The 23,291-nt window shown below is 57.0% G+C and overlaps 1 protein-coding gene and 1 long non-coding RNA gene across 3 annotated transcripts in view; one reads left to right on the top strand and one right to left on the bottom strand.

Moving 5' to 3' along the window:
- The window catches only part of PPARA (peroxisome proliferator activated receptor alpha), a 70,991-nt gene extending 67,908 nt beyond the window's left edge, over positions 1 to 3,083 (bottom strand). Inside the window, exons 1-2 of one of the 2 annotated variants that reach the window (XM_069586170.1) lie at positions 2,922 to 3,083; positions 1,788 to 1,930 (exon numbers count right to left, since the gene is read on the bottom strand). Coding sequence is in view for 1 of the 2 variants with exons in the window: in XM_069586167.1 (XP_069442268.1) it covers positions 1,788 to 1,930; positions 2,426 to 2,444 (162 nt within the window). In the remaining variant the exon portion in view is untranslated. Of the gene's footprint in view, positions 1 to 1,787; positions 1,931 to 2,425 lie in introns of both variants that reach the window. The other variant, XM_069586167.1, reaches the window with a different exon arrangement.
- LOC138437981 (uncharacterized) lies at positions 2,065 to 15,525 on the top strand. Its single transcript, XR_011256226.1, has 2 exons — positions 2,065 to 2,647; positions 14,297 to 15,525. It is a non-coding gene; the product is annotated as an uncharacterized lncRNA (long non-coding RNA).
- The last annotated feature ends 7,766 nt before the right edge of the window (positions 15,526 to 23,291 follow it).

Here is a 23,291-nt window from a genome sequence, read left to right as displayed (position 1 = left end):
CAGTTAGATGTTCTAGAAGCAAAGAATGAACACCGCTCCAAACAGCAAGCCAACCAGACTGGGTGAGGTCTCTTCCCCATCCGACAGGTCACTGCATGCGAGTGGGAGAAACACGGGGAAGAAAAAACAAGTTCTGTCAAATCTGGCCCACCGGGACATCAAGGGCTTTCCCTGTTTGGTTCTTAACCTTAATACTATCTTCACACCAAGTCGGAAATTAAAATTCTTTGCCTGATTTTCCCCAACCACATGGCCTTAGAAGCGAGCTGGCCTGTTCTATGTAACTACTAAGGCAGAAGTAACAGACAGCACACGTCTATCCTACAAACAGAAACTATGGCATTACTTGAAGTGTCTATGAAGTCTATACCAAGCCACGAAAACCAGGAACAAAAACAGAGGCCCTCAAATTCCCAAAAAGCCACATCCTCTAACTGCAATGGAACAAAATTAGTACAGACATTCACCCCCAACGCCGGTCCCTTGGAAGTTAAGACATTCTGCCGTTAAGGATATATTCATTCACACAAGACTAAAAGAGGAAATAGAGAAATGTGGCATGTTTAAAATATGTTTACAGTAAGCAAAGAAATGTTTTAATAGAAGTTTTTAAAGATGATTACTTAATCCTTATAAAAACAGATGCTCACAGACAACACATCAAAAAAAAAAAGCACTGGTTAACAATCATTTATAACATATCATATAACATATGATTTGATTTATTATATCATATATAATCATAACCACAAGGTATATGGAAAAAATAGATTCCCTTTCTGCACCCCAGTTTCATCTTCTTTCAGCTCCTTTTTTATATTCTGGTATAAAAATCAGCTTCGTGAGAGGATTCACAGCAGCCTTCCCCAATACTAAACACAATATCCCAGGGCAGCTAAAAACTCAGTAAACATTTATAGAATATATGAATTTTAAAATGTACATCTATTAAAGAATCAGCTTAATAATTATTCTAAGCATGATGAAATATATGATATAGACACAAACATTTATTCACATGAAAAGATTTTCCATAACCCAATGCTTAATAAAGCAGCTTATAAAATAGTTTCTATAGAAGAAACACATTTTTTTTTCTTCCCTCTCTCATGCTCTCTCCCACATACACACACTATGTTTAAAAATCTGGGTACAAGTTGGACAAACATGAGCTAGTAACAACAATTACTTTATGACTATGAAATAACTTTCACACGTCCAAGATGTGAGAAGAGGGAAAACATTGCTTTCTGTGGTCAATTAATTTGCTGTTATTTCCAAGTTGTGTAGAAGTTTGTCAGGCTCCCTGCCTGGTCCCTCGGTAACCAGTGAACCACTCAACCTGAACCATCTCCTCCAGGGTATCACCGTCCTGGCTGATGGCAGTTCTAGACCTGGCCTACCAGCTTGGCAAGCATCTGCTTGATATTCAAATTGGAATTAAAACAGCTAAGAGGTGGCATGACTCCTGACTTGTCAGCGTCTGTAACTCAAGTGTCTGTTAAGTGAAAACATTTCTCACAGTCATATTATCTAGTTTTAAATTACGTGGAACCAGCCTGCCATAAAGAAAGAAAGTTCCTAAAGAACACTGACACGATCAAGTTTTTAGAACTTAAAAGAACTTACCCACATTTATCTTACTTTCAAAGAAATGAAAATAGACCTAACTATGGCATCAGCAAGGTAGTAATTAACCCTCAAATTGCTAGTCTGTAGAGCAATGGAAGTAAAGACTTCAATATTTCAGTCTGGAAAAAAATGAGTAAATCAAACCTTCTATTTACCTGTGATGACAACGTCTTCGTTCCGGGCTGCTCCGGCCACAGACTGTTACTTCCCAGAGGAGGCAGGGCCCTCCTCCTCCGGCCTTGGCGGCAAGAAGGTAAAGGAGGAATCTGTGCTCTGGTTCTCCCCAACTCTCCACCACCTTGAAAGAGGAAAGTCACCGTGACCCCGCGTCTTCAACCGCTACGGTGTGGCAGGGTCGTCCCAGGAGAGCCCAGCCCTGCCTCCCCGCCCCACGCACCCCTTCCCAAGCAGCCTGGGGGAGGAGGGGACTCCGGAGTTTGGGGAGGGGCGGCAGGGACTAGGGGTGGGCCGGCGGCCGCGAACGGCCCAGGGCGCTCCGCGAAATCCAAGGCAGTATCCAAGCCCGGACTTTTCTTAGAAAGAATCTTGACGTTTGCGAAGCAGCCACCGGCCTTTAAACTTCAAAAGGCAGGAGAGCACGGGTGTGCCGTTGTTCCCGGTTAGACTGCGGAGCGCGTAGGGGCAGAACCAGCCCTCCGGACTTCCGCCAGGACGGCCGCGCGCAGCCGGGGACCCGGGGAGTCCCGCGGAGGCTGCCCTGGGCTCGGCCCGTCCGGGTCTCCCGATGGCGCTTAGGCGCAAAGTGGGGGCAGTTCCTCAAAGCTGAACTAACCCGCGCTTGTCTCTCCCATCCGAGCTCAGCCGCCCGGCGCACGAGGGTCAGTCTGCCGGACCTCGGGCCACCTGGCCTAGGGGACCCTCGGAGGTCTCGGAAACGCCCCCAGTCGGGGACAACCAAACTCCACCATGCAGAAAGAAGGGCGAGCCTGATGCCCCCGCCTGGCGGGCCTTCTCTCCGGAGTGGGGGACAACCTGAGCACCTAGTGTCTCTGAGGTACCGGACCTCGACCCCTGCCCAGGCCCCAGTCCCAACCGACAGCTGCGGACGCCGGGGCTCCAGGCAGGCCTTGGGCGCTCGGAGGGAGGCCGACCAACGGGAGGCCCCCTGGGCCCCGGGATCCCCAGTACTAGCCAGCAGCGAGCGCCCTCACCCCGCGCCCCGGGGCCCCGCGCATGCGCCACCCGGCCCCTCCCCGTCCGCCGCCGCTCTCGGGGGAGAGCCCGGCCCCCGGACCCCCGCGCGCGCCCGCCCGCCCGCCGCCTGGCACCTGGGGCCGCGCGGTCCGCCGCCTGCCGGTCCGCCGGGCGAGCACGCCGAGGGAGGCGGCGCCGGGCAGGGCGCTAGCGGCCGCCTCCGCCCCTGCCGCCCGCTGCCCCCACCGTGGGGCCGTCGCGTCCCCTGCCCCTGCCCGGCGCCGCCTCCCGACTCCCGTGCCAGCCGCGCCCCCGCGGCACGCGCCGCCCCTCCGCCCCCGGCCCCAGCCCGGGCCGCTCGCGCAGGGGGCCCCTCCAGGAAGCCCCGCCCCCGGCCCCACCCCGCGCGGGGACACAGCCCCCGGACGGCGGGGCCCGATTGGCTGCCCGCGGGGGCGGGGGTGGGACCGCTCTCGGCGGGGGGGCGCCCACCTCCTGTCCCGCGGCAGCGGCGTTAGCCGGGAAACTGAGGCTGGGGCGGGGGTGCGCGGAGGTTCAAGGTCACCTGCGTGGGCGCAGCGCGCGTGAGAGCACGCGGCGTGTGGCTGGACCTGGGCGCGCGTCCGGCCCCGCTCACTGGGGGAGGGCCGAAGTCTAGGAGGGGCGGCGCGAGACTGCCGGCCGGGTGGGGGTTCCCGCCCGCGGCCCGGGCCACGCTGGCGAGGCCCCGCCTTCCCTCCGGGAGCCCAGCTCTGCCCGGGCCGCTCGAGGAGCTTGGTCTAGACCCGGGACCGAGGCGCGGGGTGCCCTCGAGTCTGGGGAGAGCGCAGGGCCAAGGACAGGCGGGAAAAGACCTTGTCCTGGGGACCCCGGATTGCAGAGGCGGGGGAACGGGAACGCTGGCTGGGAGGGCGCGTCAACAGGTGGCGGAGTTGCCGGGGGCGGCGGGCGGGGGACGAAGATGAGCGAAGGGCACCGGGCCCAGGTGCCCAGAGGCGCTATCGACTCTGACCAGCCGCCCCTCACCGCCCCCGGCCCCGGCCCCGGACCCCGGCTGTCCGATGAGCCTACCCTCCCCCAGTGAATGAGGGGAGAGGGGCTGACTCTGTGCCTAGCCGAGGAGCTGGGCTTCTGCCAGCGCAGGAGGGGAGGTCGCGGCCTGGGAGCCAACGGCTAGCAGCAAGAGCTGCAAAGCGGCTTTGTTTGCGCGGTGACGCCCGAGCTCCCCGCGCCCGAAGGCACAAAGCCCCAGGTGCCAGCGCATCGGGACGCCCCTCCTTTGGGAACGAAATGTATGCTATGTCGGCCCTGCTCCTTGCCCTCCCGCGACTCCGTCCACTGTTCTATTTGTGGCGGCGAGCGCCCAGAAGGACCTACTGGGGCGGGAAACAGCTCCAAGCAAATTCCCTCATGACGCACAGACGCTGGAGACCCGGCGGAGGTGGCCCCTTATACGGATGTCTTAGGCTCACCCTTGTGGATTGGCTGCATACCTGTGGCGACCTTTGCCCCACCCAGCAGACACCCTCAATACCTTCGCACTAACACACACTGGACAAGCCCAGCTTTTATTGCGCATGCTATATAGCGATGGGCAGTTTTTGTATTATGTTTCAGAGTTTACCAAGTGATCCGTGTACATTACATCCTGGATATCTCACAGGCTGAGCAGGCAACAGTATTGTTTATGTACGGAGCTAGAGGGCCCATAACTGGGCTCCTGTCCTTACGAGGGCATCCAAGCTCGGAGATGTCACCTGACACACCACAGATCAAGAACCGAAGAGTTGGAATGGCAGGGTGTCTGCTTCTCTCCCCAGACACACCCGTGATTGTCTGCTGTAGACCCAGTTAAACCAGGCAGCTGGAGAGACCTGGTAAAAACTGTTTTGAATAAGGGCGAAGGAAGCTGCCTAGGGGTCAACAGAGTCGTATGTACACCCACAGACATACAGAAATGATCTTCTTGGGGCTTCCAAGATTTTAGGGAGAGAAAGCTTGTTTTCCACGCATGTAATGTAATCAAAGCTATCACATTTGAACAAATGCTCTCAGCCAGTCCCTTGCCTCCCCTTCCTCAGGAAAAAGTATAAGGATGCTCAGGATTTTTCTCATGGGAGTAGTCATGCGAGTTTCCATACACACAGCCCCCAGGGGACCATAGGTTCCTGTTTACCTTGAACAGACTTCTGTTAGCCATGGAAAGCCCGTCACAGGCAGAATAGGAGATACTGTCACAAAGGACATCCCTCTCCCAGCCCCAGCTCCTGGAAGTCTCTCCCTCCCGCCTCCACCCCCCAACTGCTGTGTTGATGACAAAGCTTGGGCAACACAACAACACAAACAGCCTTCTACACTGGGACAGAGCAGCACCTTGCAGCTTGAGGGACACTTTAGTGCTCCTAAGCACGCCTCTGAGCATTGCCTCAGCTCCTCTTTGCAGCCTTGGTGAATACCAGGAGCAGTGGGGGTTGTGTGTGTCTTCGTTCATTGCTTCCATTTAATTGGTGCTGATGCTCTTTCAGATCCTGTTTCACATTTTCTAGTCTTGGAGACGTTTGGAGAAATAATTATTCTTGTGCCCACTTTACAATAGGGGGACTGAGGCACACACACATCCCCCACCAGATCATACTGACCAGTTGCAGAGCCCAGGATAGGAAGCCTGTCTGTGGTGCCCACACCTGAATGGACCTAATCCCACAAGGGCAGACAAGGGTTTCCCATGGTCTCAGGGGAGAAATCAGGAAGCTGGGGACGTTCAGAGGACAGGAAGGGAGTAGCTGGCAGAAGCTCCCATCACCAGATACTAGGTGGCATGTTAGACCCTGGATGTGTAAGCAGGTGAGGTCACCACCTGTGTTCAGAAACTGGCCCTGACCCCTGCAGGGGTGAGGCGTCTACCATGGGTTGGGTCCAGGCCCCAGACAGCAGTCTATCTCTTTGCTGTGCAGTCGAGCTAAGCCCTTTTCCGGGAACTGTCCAAGCCTCTGCGGGTCACTTGCTTGCCCGTTGCTGATGTGCAAAGCCTCCCAGTGAGATGGAGTTTGTGCTTCTGGGGTGTCATCAACCAGGACAGTGGCCTCTGATCTCCTGGACGCGTGACCTCTGGTGAGATGGTGGAAGTCAGCAGGGGCAAGGGACACTGGCTGAGAAAGGACGAGTTCACTGTTGGCCGGTTCGGAGGCACCCTGTGGTTCAGACTGGACCTCAGCGGGGACCAACCCTGAGTGTGTGCATGGCTGCTCTCCTAGTAGTGATGGCGAAACCTCAGGGGTCCAGGTAACCAAGTCTTGTCACCCGAAGGCTGGAACTCACAAAGGTCCCAAAGAACAGCTGGGTTCATCTCATTCTGCAGACGTGGAGACAAAGGGAGTGGACAGCCCTTGGCCGAGGGCTATGAGAATGACCGAGAACCTGGCTCTCCAAGTCCAAACCCACTCTACCATGGGTGCAGAAGAGGGCACCAGCCTCGAGTAACCCCAGGGTGCAGCTGCCTGGCCCCCAAGTCCGTGCTCTCCTGGCCCGACCCCCTGGCTGTCTCTGGTGGGCCCAGGAGCCGACTGTGAAGGACCAGTCTGGTCCCAGCGCTTCAGCGGGGCCACAGTGCACGCACAAGCTTGTGGCTGGAGAAAGAGGCCGTGTTCAAGGGGAGAGTGGACAGGGCACCAGACAGGCGGAGGTGGGCAGTGACCTGTGACCTGGTGGGGAGTGGGAGGTCAGCTTGACTCTATCACACCAGTAACAAGTTGCAAATGATACATGTTAACCAGTTGTTATCATGGAAGTGGCGGTGGGGTGGGTACAGCGCTGCACCCGCTTGAGGTCGGCAGGGTCTGGAACCTTCTGCAGGTCCAACAACTGCGCCCATCATAAACGCCAGGCCCTTTGATTACTCACCTGTCCCCAGCCGAAGTCCCCAGACTGGCTTTCCCGTAGTCTCCACCGGGGCGTGGGTCTCTGTCTCCAGTCTCTGTCTCTGTTGTTCCTGAGAACCCTCGCAGCCGTGCTCCCCCAGCCCCCACCATCCCTCCCTAGGGTCAGATTCCCTCCTCACCATCACGAACAACTCTGCCCCAGGTGGCTTAAGCTCCTTGGGACGGGCTGGCTCACAGATGTCATTTGCTGGGTTCTGAGCTTGGGCTTGGAGCTTCAGAACCTAAGTGATCCAGAAGGGGAGAGTCTCACAGTGAAGAATGGTGGATGGATGCTGCAGGATGTATAAAGCATCACCTATATAGAGCACAGTACATCGTGTACCTCATCATACGTGTAAAGCACAGTCAAGTATGATGTATTCAGAGAGCCGAGTGCCGAAGAATTGATGCTTCTGAATTGTGGTGTTGGAGAAGACCCTTGAGAGTCCCTTGGACTGCAAGGAGATCCAACCAGTCCAACCTAAAGGAAGTCAGTCCTGAATATTCATTGGAAGGACTGATGCTGAAGCTGAAGCGCCAATACTTTGGCCACCTGATGTGAAGAACTAACTCACTGGAAAAGACCCTGATGCTGGGAAAAATTGAAGGCGGGAGGAGAAGGGGACGACAGAGGATGAGATGGTTGGATGGCCTCACCAACTCAATGGACATAAGTTTGAGTCAACTCCGGGAGCTGGTGATGGACAGGGAGGCCTGGTGTGCTGCAGTCCACGGGGTCGCAGAGAGTCGGACACGACTGAGCGAGTGAACTGAACTGACAGATGCTATGCCATGAGCGTGTGCTCAGTCGTGTCAAACTCTTTGCAACGCTAAGGACTGTAGCTCGCCAGACTCCTCTATCCATGGGATTTCCCAGGCGAGAATACTGGAGTGGGATACCATTTCCTTCTCCAGGGGATCTTCCTGACGCAGGGATCAAACTCACAGCTCCTGCATTGGCAGGCAGATTCTTTACCACTGAGCCACCTGAGCGGCCCAATGTATGGATGAATTTGGTCAGTAAAGGACATTCTGCCCTGCTGGAGTTCTCAGTTATCTGACCTGGGGAGGGGGGTCCTGAGTGTGAAACGCACTGTTGTAGGTGGGCAAGGTCTGGGGGGAGGAGATGCAGAGATAAAACAGGTGAGTTGACCCACAAATGCAAAATAGATTCACATATATGTGGGGATCATCGCCTCTCTCTGGGGCACCCCCAATTCCCTCATGAAGTTAACAGACAGAACCTGGGATTTGGAATCAAACAGACCTGGATTCAAAACCTTGCTCTGCCTTTTACTCATAGCATAATCCTAGACAAATGGCTTGAACTCCTATCTGAACTTTTTCCTCGAGAAAATGGGGTGGCAATGCCAAGCTCCAGGGGTCCTGGGGTGAGAATTAGGAAGGAGGGTAGAGGAAGTACAGGGACAGGGCCTGATGGGTGGGTCACATTTGGGACCTGGCGACCGCCTGCCTGAGGGCTCTGCCACGGGCCGCCTCCTTCAGGAAGCCTGCTTGGCGCCCATCCCACCTGCAAAGCCACCCTCTTCCCCGTGTTGGCACCACCCCCCAACGGCGCTTGCCTACTTCAGCACTGTCTTTACTGCGCCTCTCTCCTTCCCGCCTCGCCACTCAGAACGGCCGACACGATTGAGTCCTTGAAACTTCCTGACACCAGGCGAAGCACCTGTTCCTTGTTCCCTCTCGTGACCCTCAGATCTATGCTGGTGCCCATCTTTAGGGCTTTCTGGGGGCCTCAGCCGTAAAGAATGCTCCTGCCATGCAAGAGATGCAAGAGATTCTAGTTTGATCCCTAGGTTGGGAAGACCCCCTGGAGAAGGAAATGGTAACCCATTCCAGTATCCTTGCCTGGAAAGTCCCATGGACAGAGGAGCCTGGCGGGCTACAGTCCCTGGGGTCGCGAAGAGCTGGATGTGACTGAACAGGCACCCACATTTCACAGAAGAGTTCTGCCAGCCGGTCAAGGCAGCGTAACCTCCAGCCTGAGTGGCCTGCAGGTTCCCAGCCCGGCTGCCAGCTGCCCTCACCCAGGTCTTCATCCCTGAGTGCACAGGGCCTGGAACCCACCCCCACCAGCCCCCATAACATGCCAAGGAGCAGCCAGCATCTCCAGGCCTCGGTGTTCACTAACATGACCAAGTAGCTCTTGGGCCGCAGTCCCCTGAGGGGACAGCCCATGTTTAACAAAATGTTCCCAGTCTGTGGCAAAATGGACAAAAGAGCTTTTGGCGAGTTTTCTGTAAAGCTAGTTGATCTAAAGACGAGTCCTCTTTGTCCCTGGGTGTGTCCTTGACACTTCTCCGTTTTTTTTTTGTTTTTTTCTTTTTGTTTTTTTTTTTTTGTCAAAAATGCCTTTTCTTACTAAAAAGATGCTGATAATAACTGATAATAGCTGTGTTTTGACTCCGCGGCCCCACGGCCATCCCCCAAACCGGGTAAAATGTGGGTCTGTGAGCCCCAGGTCCATGCCGGCTGGGCCCAGCAAGCTCTGTTTGCCGATAAACGCGCAGCGCGCCGCGCAGGCCCCCTGGCCCTGTCCTCTGGCCCGGCTCTCTCCTGCAGACTGCCTTCTGATGCTTACTTTCCCGTCAATACTTCGGCTTGTGTTGAGACTTGCAGCCGGGAATATAAAATCCTACACGAGGGCCTGATTTTGATCTCTGGCGAAGTGTGGGTAGTGGCCTCAGGAGCCTGCCGGCGTCACACCCACTTGGGGCCCCAGCTGGCCTGTCACCTGCTACCCTCTGGTGGGGGCCAGGCCTGGGGAAGAGTCCTTCCTCTGCCTGGGAGCCTGAGGTGTGCAGGGCCCGACTTTCATGGGAGGCAGCAGGGAAACTGAAATCTACACTCTGGAACACTCTAGAAGGTGCCGGGGGCCTGGCGCAGATAACGTGGGACCAGCATCCTGGCCGACGGGGCCCTTCGGTGGCTGGCGGGAGAGACACGGGACTGTAGACCCCTCATTTCTTTTCTCTAAGTTGAAGCACGTTAGATTAAACCAACTTTCCGGCAAGTGTTAGTGCTGAGTTTAATTTCAAAATGGTCCCTCCCTGCAGGGAGATCTAGGGATCGCTAAGGACATGCTAAGGACTGAGATGGCCCCTTCCAAGAGTGATGCCAGTTTCACCACCCAGGGATCCCAGCCCTGACTTCCTCCAGGAAAGCAAGGCGGGCTGTACCCCCTTGTTCCTGACTCCCCGCCTCCAGCTTAAAACGGAGAAGAATCCCTTGGTTAGACACCTCTGATCTTGACTTCTGTCCTTACATGTGTCTCCCCCGACCCCAAGGTCGAGGCCCGGCCTTTCCAGATTGGCAAAGGCCCTCAGGGCAAGACAGCTGCAGCGCCATCGCCCCGTTCCTGCTCCCCGCGCCCCCAGACTTAGCCTCTGGTGGTTCTCTGCTACCTCGGCCACACTTAGAGGCCTGTAACATAATTTTTAAATAACTCCTTTATCCAAAATGTTTACTTGCTTCTGGAGAGAGTTAGTGCAAAGAATCTGGTCCGCCATTACTAGACACAGAAGCTTAAAGCACTGTTTCAATCCTTGATGAAATTTGCTTATCTTCTGGTTCATCTGTTAAACAGCTTGAAGACCGGGCCTTGGGCCACTCGTGTTCCCAGCTCACCTGGCACAGGGGAGGCGGTAACTATTCGGGGATTTTTGAGCATGTCCCTGAAGGGTGCTATTGGTCCAAAGGAAAGCTGGTGGGTAACTTCAGGTGCCTGGAGTTCCCTCCTGGCTCCGTTGCCTGGAGAGGGCGTTGGCGAGGTCACCCACCTCTCTGAGCCTTATACCTGGGAACCGCAGGCCTGGGCATGGTGCCTGTCAGCCGGGCTCACGTGTACTCACTGTTTCCACTGTGCCTAGCCCTCCCCTCCCGGGCTCTGTGACCTTGGGCAGCCGCGACCGCCCTGCGTCTGTTCCCCGACCGTAAACTGAGAGGCTGGGCTGGCTGATCTCAGACGTCCCCTGCCAGCTTGAGGCTCTGTGTCGTGCTCAGGGGGTGTGACCGTGACACACCCCAGGAGCCAGCTGCCAGGGCCCACGAGGGAGGCGATTTTTCCTGCCTCACTGGGGGAAAGGCGGACACATGACTCTTCCAGCTGATCTCTTGCGTGAATTGAGATCAGCGACTCGTGCTCTGGGCTTTGGAAAGGCATTTGGGACCAGCCTCCCTGGTCTGCGGCCTGGGGGATATCGGCTGCTTCTCCGGGCTGGAACCTTCCAGGCCAAGGCTGGGCCACTGAAAGTCCCGCAGCCCTGCTTCTGCAGACGTCCAGCAGGCAGACTGTGCCGAGTCCCGTCCCAAGGCCGCACCAGGGAGGGGACGCGCCCCAGGCTTCTGCTTCCTCTTCCGGGGACTTCTCCTCTGCTGCCTGCTGCTTCAGTCTAAAAATACGCTCTGCCTTCTTGTTAGAACCCAGTAGGAGTGATAGATCCTGTCAACGAGAGGAAGAAGCTATGGGATGGGACACACTTTGGGAAATTCTCAGGACGGCAGGAACCTGGGCTGGCTGCCCCGTGCATCCTCCACTCACGCTAGGGAGACAGGAGGCCGCTGCCCAGAGGGACCCAGGGCTCCCCACCCCATCGCTCCTGCCCCACTTTGGAAGGGAGCCCCAGAAGCCGGCTGGGGCAGGGCCGCTCGGCGGGACCAGAGGTCCACCTGGAAGTTTCTGGACCGGGGGGTCCCTTCAGGGCAGGATCCCATGGAATCCTTGCTGAGTCTCCTGGGGCCGGGGCCAGGCCCCGAAAGGCAGGCTCAGGCAACCATGGTGGTGAGCGCTAATCCCAGCTCTGCTGGGTGAACTTGGCCAGCTGCCTCACCTCTCAGCTCCTCAGTTTCCTTGTGCGGGGGATTTAAGGCTGCCCTTGGAGGGTCACTGTCAAGGTCGGACTAATGAAGGGCGGCCCCTGACTCCGCCCCCAACTCTGCTGGCCCCGCCCTTTCCTCCTGGCCCTCAAGTCTCACTCCCCTTACCCTCCAGCACCAGGCTCCGCCCTGCCTGCACAGCCGCTCCCCAGCCCATATTCTTTCCCTGCTGCAGCCGGACAGGCCTGGGCAGAGCCCTTAGGCCTGATACTTGGGGTCAGCCAAGGTCACACTCCCACCTCTTTCTCTAGCCTCTCTGCTTGCAATCCACCACGTCCCATGTGCTTCTGCTTCTGCAGGGCATCTCCTTTTCCTTCTGTTTGTCCTGGCACCACCTCTTCCAGGAAGACCTCCCAGATCTCCCCTCTCTGGCCTGTGTTCCTCTGCTGAGCTCTCTTAGCCCCATCTCCTCTGCCGATCTCTCTGTGTTATACTAGTCTCTTTGCTTCTTGGGGGTTAGGATTTTATCTGAGATTACTAATAATAATCATGACAGAAATGATTAACTTTTTTTAAAAGTTCCTTTTAAAAAAGAATTTACATCGTGCATGTTCAGATTTAACAATGCCCAGCTACTTTGTGCAGAAAAATTTCACTAGTGATTGCTTTTTTTCATACCACAGTTATTTTACAGTGAAGTTTATCACATGTCTTATCATTTTGCTTGTTTTTATTATGACACATATGATATTCCTTATGTTTAAATAAATGACTTCCTTTTAACATAGTAGTTTTTAACTGTGATAAAATATACATCGCATGGGCTTCCCAGGTGGCGCAACCCACTCCAGTATTCTTACCTGGGAAATCCCATGGACAGAGGAGCTTGGCAGTCCATGGGGTTGCAAAAGAGTCAGACATGACTTAGCAACTGAACAAAAAAATGCATAACATAGGGATTTCCCCGGTGGTCCAGGGGCTAAGACTCAGAGCTCCCAACGCAGGGGGCCCGGGTTCAATCCCTGGTCAGAAAATTAGATCCCACATGCCGCAATGAAGACCCAGCACAGCCAAAGAAATAAATATTAAAAAATACACGCGTGACACACAGTGTTCCATTTTTAGGCACATGGTTCACGGGCATTAAGGACGTTCACCCTGTAGGCTCCCATCACCAGCATCCAGAACTTTCTCATCTTTCAGAACTGAGACTTTGGTCATCCCACGCACCGATGGCTCCCCACTTCTCATTCCGGATTTTTAGCTGCTGTGAAGGAGATTTGGGGAACATTTAGTGAAATCAGAATGAGGTCTGTCCCACAGATAGTGTTGACTTCCTGATTCTAATCAGTGTACGGTGGTTGTGTAAGATAGTGATTCTTAAACATTTTGGTTTTATGATTCCTTCATCCTCTTAAAAGCTATTGAGAACCCCCAAAACATTTTGTCTCTGAGGGCTATATTTGTCAATATTTCTGGTGTTAGAAAATACAACTGAAAAAAACTTTTAAGTATTTATTAATTCATATAAAATGATAATAAGCTCTTCGTATCTTAACATATAGAATACTTTTGTGAAAATGATTATAATTTTGAAAGCCTTAACCCCAAATTTTGAAGACCATTTTTTCAAATCTTCTTAATGTCTGGTTTAATAGAAGGTGTAGCTAGATTCTCAAGTCGTCTTCTTTGTCTCTTGGGATGATTCCTAGTTTCGAAAAATTTAAGTATAGTTGACTTATAATGCTGTGTTAGTGTCTGTTGTACAGCAAGATGATTCAGCTATATGTATATACGTGCATATTCCGTTCATTCTTTTCCCTTACGGTTCATCACAAGGTATTGGATACAGCGCCCTGCGCTCTACAGCAGGACCGTGCTGCTTCTCCGTGTCTGCTTCTGCAAGCGGTCTCTCGCAATCTGTGATTTTCGTCGCCCTCGGTGAAGAAAATCTAGCAGGTGGAAGAAGGAGTGTAATTTAATAGTCCTTGTGGATATTCTTTGCCACTGCCCCCAGAATTCAACAAACGTATGCTTCCCTTTCTCTCCTCTTTTTGATGTAACGCTTTTCTCAGTATAATTCACATGCCATAAAATTAACGCTCCTAAAGGCTCATGGTTTTAGTGCCGCTTGGCTCCCAGATCTTCCAGGACGAGAGGGCATTTGAAGGAGTGTGCTCAGCCCAGGGGAAATCAGGCCCTCCCCACCACACATACACCTGAAGGAAGACAGCACGAAGGGGTGCTGCCAGGAAGACAGGGGCGTCTGGGAGCCTCCTCCAGGCCCACAGACAGGCTGTCTCTGAGTCTTTCTCCCCTCCTGCCGGAGGCCACACGGGACAAGGAGTTTCAGCAGCTTTGACCCTGATCATGGAAGAGAAAGCCTCCCCATTCCTGGCATGGTAGGGCTGATTTTGGGTCTACTGGGAGGGGGATAGACAAAGCCTCTAAGAAAGTGGGGAAGAATTCATGAACTACCGTTCAGTGAGACTAGAGAAGCCCGTGGAGGTCAAGAGCCCAGCCATCGTACAAGCGTCTTGTGGCCGCTGAAACAAGTGACCACAAGAGAAATGGCTGAAAAACCACCAGTGGGACTTCCAGGAGGCCTAGTGGTTAAGGTTCCGTGCTCCCAGTGCAGGGGGCCTGGGTTCAATCCCTGGTCAGGGAGCTAGAGCCCGCACACTGCCACGAAGGTCTGGCGCAGCCAAATAAATCGAAATAAATGAGTAAAGCAACTCAAGTCTCTTTTCTTGCAGGTCCTGAAGTCAGTGTCTCATGTGGGTCTCATGGTGCTCAGGACAGGTGTGGGCAGGGCTCAGCTTCCCCTGGAGGCTCCAAGAGAGAATCCATCTCCTGGCCTTTGCCGGCTTCCAGAGGCGCCCACGTGCCTTGACCCATGGACCCTTTTCCCACGTCCAAGCCAGCAGCTCCGCGTCTCCTGGTCTCCCTCTGACTCTGACCTCCACCTTCCTCTCCTGACCCTTGTGATGACGTTGGACCTTTGGGGGAAATCGAGGACCATCTCCCCATCTCAAGATTCTTAACTAATCCCGTCTGCACAGTCCCTTTTGCCGTAGAAGGCAGCATATCGGGACTTCCCTGGTGGTCCAGTGACTAAGACTCTGCACTCTTGGTGCAGGGGGCCCAGATTGGAGTCCCTGGCCAGGGAAGCAGAGCCCACACGCCTCAACTGAGGGTTCACATCCTGCGACTGAAGCTCCCTCGTGCGGCAACTAAGACACGGAGCAGCCGGATACGTGAACAAAAAAAAACATTTAAGAGACCAGAGGAAGGCGTTCACAGGTTCCGGGTATCAGGACGTGACCATCCTAGAGGGGCGTTACTGTGTCCCCACAGGGCTCGACCGTGTGGCCACTGGAGCAGACAGGCTCCAGGGCCTCGGACAAGTCATTTCACCTCTGCACGCTTCAGTTTCCACATCTGCAGAGAGAAGACAGTGATGGTCCTACCCCGTCAGGCCCACTGCTGTTTCCACAAGCCCTTCTGGCAATGCAGAGGGCTGTGGGCAGTGGCCATGTTTCCAGAAACTTCCTTGGCCACGGCCCAGGTATCTGAGGAGGGGATGCTCACTGAGCTCACCATCCATCTGTTCATCGCCCCCCTCCAAGGGCAGTTCCAGTGGCAACCCCCCAAACACACTCTAAAGCCCCCCAGACACGCCCTGGGAGGGGCCAGGAGGGCAGGGAGGTGGTGGTGGCAGCCGCCACGGCCACACACGGCTTTTTCCTGCATTTAACCGGATTACAGGACTTGAGCTTCCTTCTGTGTTAGGTCCTCCCAAGCCCCTGGGAAGTTGCGGGTGCTGAGCCTACACTTGTTGGATCGTGAGTCACCCATTGGCCGAGGAGTGGAGAAGAGATGGAATCAGAATTTCGGCCCTGGCCCCCTCAAAGCCTCCATTTTTCCGTGAACATATAGTGCAGAGGGTACTTATTTCAGAACAATAAAGGGGTCGTGACCTTGACGGCGAATCCCTCCCCTTGGCCCGGGGGGAGCACAGCCAGCTCCCAGCCTGGGGTGAGAGTCCTCCCCCTCAGCCCCTCCCCCGAGCCCCTCCCAGGACCCACCCTTGGAAGTCGGGAGCCTCACGGAGCTGCACAGAGCGAGGGAATCCGACCTTGAGCTGAGCATGTTCTGCCCACAGGGGAGCGCCGGGAGCCCCCCGAGCCCAGGACACCTCCTCCTCACCACCCAGCAAAGGAGAAAGGTGAGGCTGTGCCCACCCCCAGGCTCTGCACAGCTGAGTCACTGGAGGCGTGGAGTCACCCGCCTGCCATCTTGAGCTCACACACATGTGCAAGACCAAGTGCACGTGTGTGTATGTGCTTGTGTATGGGTGTGCGCACTGGCAGGTTTGCAGTTATGTCTGTGTGTGTGTACACGTGTAACTGTGCACCTTTGCGTGCCACCTGAGAGGGTACATGAACGTGTGTGCACACCTGTGCACAAACGTGAGTACACGCTCGTGCGTGTATGTGTGTGCATCTGGGTGCACAGGTCTCTGTGTGCATGCTTGCCTATGAGCGTGTGTGCCTGCACGGGTGAGCATGGGCATGTCTGTGTGCTCACATCTGTGTACGAGTGTGCATCCACTTCTGCGTGTGGGACCTGTTTTTGTGTGTTCGTGTCTCTGTGTGCACACACATGTGAGTGTTGCATTTTCTCCCTTGGGCGATTCAGACGGCTGTGGAGATTTAACATAGCGATGAAGGTGGACACCAAGACAGGTCCAGGGGAAGGTGCAGGCCCGGCCCCGCCCGACACCTACATGCCGTGGGCTCAGCAAAGCCAGGGGCATGGGCAGCATGCTTCCAGGATCCAGGACCGAACTGACAGCACCTTTGACTAGCTGCGTTGCTTATTTCTCAACCTCTCCCACTTGAGGGCATCTTGCCATGTATTTTGGTTTCAAGCACGATCCGAGGGCCAGCTGCCGCCCATCCTGGGGGAACATCGTCTTCCTTGGCACGTGCCCACCTGCTCCAGGCCGGCCTCTGGGGACCCCTCCCCAGGCTCTGGGGGGCTGCTATTTAAGACCCCCACCGCCGTAGGAACAGGGTTGGTCTCTCAGTCATTGGCTTCATGGGGAACAAAGGTGGAATTGTGACAGCTGTGGGAAAGGGCAGCAGTTTTGCGGCACAAAGAATTTATTTTTTCTTTCCCTGATCTGAGCCCTATCAGGGGCCCACGGGCTGCCTGGGAATTCGGAAGCAGCTTCTGGGAGAAGGCTGGGCAGGCAATGTGGGTGGCCGGCCGCTCAGGGTGCCTGCTGGCCCCTCAGTGCCTCCAGGATGTCTATTCCACCCCTGGAGCCCCGCCCATGGCCCACCGGTGTGCTGGGGACACACTTGGGCTCTCCTGCTCCTCTCCGACGCCGCAGCCCCTCCAGCCCTCCTCAGCCTGGCTTACACCCGAAATGTGTCCCCCGCTGCTCCTGGCTCTGCCCAGGCAGTCCTCCCCCTCCCCCTCCCAGTGGATCACCTCCCACCCCATCCCCATCCCACCCGCATCCCATCCCGCTGTCTGGCTCCACGGACCCCACAGGAGGTAATGACTCCCGGTCTGTCTCCAACTGGTCTGCCCCCCAGGTGCCTTGCAGGAACCCCCGAATTGCCTTGAAGTCTGACCCCCTCCATGGTCCCCGTCTTTACCGATGGGGCTACCGGACAGCCAGTCTGCCTAAGCCAGCTGTCGGGGCTGGGCTGCACACCACATGGTCCACCGCCCCTCCAACCCATCACTCTCTCCAGCCAAGGCTCCTGAGAGCTCTCTCCTATCTCCCCCTTCATCCCCCACTTTCCTCACCCACTCACCCACTAAAACCATCGAAGCCTCCCTGTGGCCTTTGAGGACCCAAGGGTGCCCCAGGCCCTTTGCAGCCCACCCACCCACTTCTTGCCTGCAGGTTCTGCTCCCTCTAGGGGCTCCCTCCCCTGTGAACAGCACGCTTCCCTCCCCAGCCCCGCGCCCACCCCTTCCCTTGTCGGGGTGTCCTTGCCTCCTCATCCCGAAGACTTGGGTTAGCAGTCACGTTATCTCCCCCAGGAAGCCTTCCTGACCCCCATGCTGGGGAGCGCATGCCTCCCACAGCCCTTGCCCTTGATTCACCCTTGACGGTGGAGCCCCCTTCGTGAGGGGAGTGGGCTGGGATATGGAGACAGATATGGGATATGCAGCCCGAGTGAGAGGCTGTGTAGGTGGGGGATGTCGCCTTTGCACCCACAGACCTGTACCCGACCTCCCTGATCAAGGCGTGACCTCAGGGATGGTCTGTGAGACAGGGCCCCGTGCCCCCAGTAGGAGCAGGGGTGTGTGTGTGAGTGATGGGAGTGTCGGCAGGGCCAGCAGACGCTTCCAGCCCCAGCTCTGTGACCTTGGGTTGACCTTGCCCTGCTTCTGTCTCCTGCCTGCAAACTGGGGACCATGGAAGGGTCTGAGATTAGAGCCAGAACTGCAGGGAGGCCTGGGGCCCTGAGCACCCACGGAGCTCAGTTGGGCGGTCAGAAGCCCAGCCCAAGGAGGGGTTCCAGGGACAGCGGGAATGTGGAGTCAGGAGATACGGCGGCCACTTGGCGGTCTGCCCTTGGGAAGGTCGCCAGCCTCCCGAGCAGACCGCCCTTCAGAGGCCCCACGGATCGCCTGGGTCCTACCCGTGCTCCCAGGCCCTGGGTCGTGGCCGGGCTGCCCAACTGCCTTGGGAGCTGACCTGGGCTGACTGGCTCTCGGCCGAGCCGTGTCTCTGCATTTAGCACCGGAGCCGAGTCGTACAAAGTGGGGTGTGGGAGAGGGCACCTCCTGTCCTCTGCCTGCACTGATGGAGGAGCCGGGGGGCACCTCTCCACCACCAGGGCCCCTCCGGTTGCTGACCACCAGCCCCAGGCCTGGCCAAGAGCCCTTCCAGCTCTGACAGGCTCTGGCAGGAGTCTTCTCATTTTTTAATATGATTTTTATTTATTCATTGCTGGCTGTGCTGGGTCTTCATTGCTGGGCAGCCCTTTCTCTAGTTGCAGGGGCTCCTCTAGCTGGGGATCACGGGCGCTGGGGCGAGTGGGCTTCAGCGGCTGCGGCTCCCGGGCTCAGAAGTCGTGGGGCGCGGGCTTAGTCGCTCTGCAGCACGTGGGACCTTCCCAGATCACAAATCGAACCCGTGTCTCCGGCATCGGCTGGCAGATTCATTACCACTGAGCCACCAGGGAAGCCCCGGTCAGGAGTCTTGGGGCTGGCGCCAGCTCGGGGTGAGAAAACGGCCGTCAGGGATATGTGGGTGGCTGGGGGGAGCCGGCCTGGACTGGCTACCTCGCTCCCAGTCCTCAGCACCGAGTGAATGAGTGGCTCTGCGGGAGACTGGAGGCTGTGCCGCAGGGAGGACCCCGTGAGGGGTGAGCAGGTGGGCGCCCCTGGGCCTCTGCCCAGCCTGGTTTGCGTATCAAGGCTGAACCTTCTGCTGCCCACCCTGCCCCCCTCACCAGACAGGGCACTCACTCAGTCGTGGCCTGGAGGGTGGCTGTGCCACGCTGCCCCTGGGTCCCTGGGGGACCCTGGTGAAGGTGCCCATCTGCAGCGAACTGCTCGCCCTGGCTGGGAGCAGGCTGGGCGGCGGGCCCAGGGCCCAGGTCACGAAGGGCAGCTCAGGCTGTGGGTGAGACAGGCCGCCAGGCCCTCATGGGCTGCAGGACTCTTGGTTCCTGGCCTGAAGAATGGGCGGACATGAGCAGTGCCCACCTGGTGGCTGCCAGAGGTGCCCTGGGGGTCCCGTGGAGCCCCGAGTGGCCAGAGAGAAGCAGAACAATCAGCACTGTGCCTCCCCTGCCCTCCCGGAGGTTATGGCCAGGACCACGCTGGCCTGGCCTCCAGGGCGCTGCTCCCTGGCCCCTGGCCACCGCGCTGGGCTGAGCGCTCTGACAGGCTCAGGGGCACAGACGGGAAGTTCCCATTTCCTCCGCAGGTCAAGGTCACTCACTGCAAGGGCCCTCACGAAGCCCATGTCCTCCCGGCACTGATCTCAGTGTCGGTCCCAGGAGCAGCAGCTCGGCTCTGCCCGCCAAGCCACTGCCGCCCCCGACCCCACGGAGCCGGCTCCACCCCGGCCAGGGAGCACACACAGCCGGGCTCGCTGAGCCGTGACTCACTGCTGGGGAAGGGGGGGCAGCTTCCCATGGCGCAGGGGTGGGGCGGGCAAGGCCTGGGCTTCTCCGCCTTTGCGGTGGAGCCAGCTGGAGGAGCGGGGCACGTGGAAGAAAGCAGTCCGCAGAAACAGGGGCTGAGCCTCGGGGATGCCCTTTGAACCAGCCCTGCCTGGCGCTGGTCCAGTTCTTGGATTTTTCCTTACATAAGACAGTAAGTCCGTCTCTAGGCCTAAGCTGGTTTGGCGTGGGTTTCTTTCACCTGCAACTAAATCTTCCGGATTAATTCTGAGACTGACTCTAGAAAGGACCTGCCCTTTTGGACATGAGGGGCCCCGGCTTCCACAGGGAGTCCGTGGCCCTTCCATCCCAGCAGCATGTCACACGGCAACTCCCACAGGCCCCCACAGCACACAGCACACATATACAGCAAGTCCCCTACGCATGGACCTTCCGGCTGTGAACGTGCGTCTGTGCACACACTCGCGTCCTGCGTGAGGGAAACGGCAGCTCGCCCTCCGCCTCCTGTTGCTCACAGCCCTGCAGCTCCGCCGTCTCCCACCTCCTCTCCCTGCTCTGGTCAGGAGCCCCTTTCGCCTGCTCACTTGACGCCAGTCCCTGTACGCCAGCTGTTGTGCTGGACTACTGTACTTTTCAGGGTACTGTGCTATGAGATTAAAAGCTTCTTTAATTTTGTTTTTGTGTCTAATTTGTGTGAAAAGTATTATAAACCTATTGCAGTAGAGTATTCTGAGTAGAGTATTCTGGAGTACGAAACGGCAGCTCACTCCAGTGTTCTTGCCGGGATGACCCCATGGACGGAGGAGCCTGGCGGGCTACAGCTCATGGGATCTCAAAGAGTCGGACACGACTGAGTGACTGAGCGTGCTCACACACGGCACAGTCCTGTACACCTGCTTGTGTTAGTGGGGTAGCTAAGCTAACTTTGTTGGACTTTCAAGCCAGCTGGACTCAGAACGGAACTTGTTTGTATATGGGAGATTACTGCACAGTCAGAGTGTGAACAAGGGGGCTTCTCATTCCTGTCCCTACTTTGTAGCTGGCAAACTCCTATTCATCCTACAAAACCCCACTCAGGACTTATCTGAACCAGGAAGCTCTCTGTGAACTCTCCCTCCGCCGACCCACCTGTGCTCTGTGGCCCTCCCTCCTTCCCTGTGCCTCCAAGGCCCTCAGCATTGTCCCTTTAATCCTCAAGTACAGCCAGTGCCTGTTCCGAGCCTGTCTCCCAGCTGGAAAGGACTGAATGAAGGATAATTTGGAGGGCTGTATCCCCAGGTGGGTCCCTCAAGGTGACGCACACTCCGTTCTGGCTGATCTGCAGCTGGAGCTGCACTGGACCCCGAACCTCTCCTCCTCCACCATCAGCTATCCACAGCTGCTCGAGGATGCCTGGTTCAGGTGCGGAGGCTGCCAGGAAGGTTCCCTGGAGGGGAAAGAGGCTGGACTCCTGCCTCCAGGACTGGCTGGTGGAGGCAAGGCTGGGCATGCTGGGGTTTGTGCAAGCCTGCCTGGGCCTGGGGTGCTCCTGAATGGGTGTGTTCCGGGCCCTGGGGGGCTCGGGCAGGCTTCTCACTGAGATGGATGGAAAAAAGTAACACCTACAGGAGGGTCAAATGACAAGACGGTGCCAGGCATCCACGGCTGGTGATTAACAGAAGCTGGGGTGGGGGCCATGACAGAGGCCCAGGGGAGGCGATGGGGCCAAGCGGCAGCAAGAGGGGCATCCCAGGCTGAGGCCCACTGTGAGAAGGGCTGTGCCGTGCGCTCTGGGGGGGCAGTGGCCTCATGTGGCTGGAGGCAGGCTGGCAGGGGAGGGTTGCTCCTGCCGGGAGTGAGCCTTCCAGAGCAGGGGGAGATCAAGACAAGGCTGTGAACCAGGCAGGGAAGGACTGGGCAATGTCTGGCCCCAGCAGTTTGCTCTCTCTGGGCGGCTGGTCCTATGCTGGGTTTGACAGTGGCCTGACCTTCGCCTGTTCAAGACCAACTTGTTCAGGCCAGTGAGGCTGCACAGCCTATAGCCTCCCAGACAAGGCTGCCCATTAAGCACCAATCTCGACTGAAATGGCCAAGCCCACTGGGCCTGGCCCGACTCCCAGCCTGCTCCCTTGGGGCCAGGCCAGCAGCTGCCCACGTCCTCTGCCAAAGGGGCAATCTCACTCGCTGGGCCGCCTGTCTCTCACTGGGTTGTGGGTCAGCCAGATTAAAGAGCCTGCGGCTTCCAGGCCCACATGTACCCGGCTCCTATCAGCTGCCAGGGGTGGCGCCTGCCCACAGCCCAGGGGTGGTACCTGCCCACTTGTCAGCGCTGTTTCCATGCTCCCTGCCCACCTGGCCAGGAGTCTGTCCTGTGAGCCCAGAGCTTTAGGCGGGGAAACTCCCTGTGGCAGAGTGATGCCCCCAGGTCTCTCCTGGGGGTGGGACTCCCTGAGGATCCAGGAGGGTGGTGACTGCCCCAGGGCCACTGAGCAGGGACCATGCTGATAAAACAGTGTTGACAGTCCACCATCCCTGTGACTGGGCTCACAGGGTGCAGAGGGGGTTGAGGAAGGCCCCTGTCCTTAGGGGACATGCCGTGTGACCCCGAACATGTGTGACGCACAGGGATGGGACACCTGACTCAGCTCCTGTGGTGGGATCAGACGAGACCACCACTCCCCACCCCACCAAGCAAGTGGTGGGCAGCAAGGCTTTCATCTTGGGCCTTCTGTAGCCTAACCCCTGCTACACGTGACCGCGTGGCCTTGGCCACGCAGCCTTCTGCGGCCTGGCACAGGCGGCACCCTCCACTTTAGAGGGCTGCCCTGCTGGGGACCCCCCGCTTGCAGATGCTGGCCCATAGCAGGTGGCCGGGGCAGAGGGGAAGGGGTGCCGTGGTTCTTCTCTGTTTTGCAGATGGGGAAACTGAGGCTCAGAGAAGCAGAAGTGTGGGCTCCCGTGACAAAGCTGGAGGCAAGGGCAGACAGACGCCGGGTCGGACCCCAGCCCAGGGCTTGGACACAAGCACAGCTGTCCTCCCGGTGGCTGGAAGGGGGGCCGCCCCCCACCTCCCCACGGCCAATGGAGCAAGACATTCACCCGGGGGGTGTGAGGGGAGAAGAGGCCTGGTCTTCTGCGGGGGCAGCTGGCCTGAGGCAGAACCCATCTGCCTTTCTCCTCCCTTGGTCTGGACCCTGCAGGCTGCCCGGGATAGGAAGCGGGTGTTGGGGGCTTGGGGGGCAAGCGTCTGCAGGACCACCCCCCTTCCCCAGCCAGACCTGCGCTATTTGTCGGATTCGGGACGCCACCTGGTGGACACCTCAGGCCTCGCCCATCCCACATCGTCATCTGGTCACTAAGTCGTGTCTGAATCTTTGGGACCCTGTGGACTGTGGCCCGCCAGGCTCCTCTGTCCATATGATTCTCCAGGACAGAATACTAGAGTGGGTAGCCATTCCCTTCTCCAGGGGATCTTCCCAACCCAGGGATCGAACCCAGGTCTCCCGCATTGCAGGCAGATTCTTTACCACCAGATTCTGAGCCACCCGGGAAGCCCCCAAGCTCCTCTGTCCGTAGGATTCTCCAGGCAGTACTGGAGTAGGTTGCC

This window comes from Ovis canadensis, chromosome 3 (genome assembly GCF_042477335.2).
Source record: "Ovis canadensis isolate MfBH-ARS-UI-01 breed Bighorn chromosome 3, ARS-UI_OviCan_v2, whole genome shotgun sequence".
Classification (NCBI taxonomy): Eukaryota; Metazoa; Chordata; class Mammalia; order Artiodactyla; family Bovidae; genus Ovis; species Ovis canadensis.
Note: the sequence above shows the minus strand (reverse complement) of the source record. Positions and strands in the feature narration are given on the sequence as shown.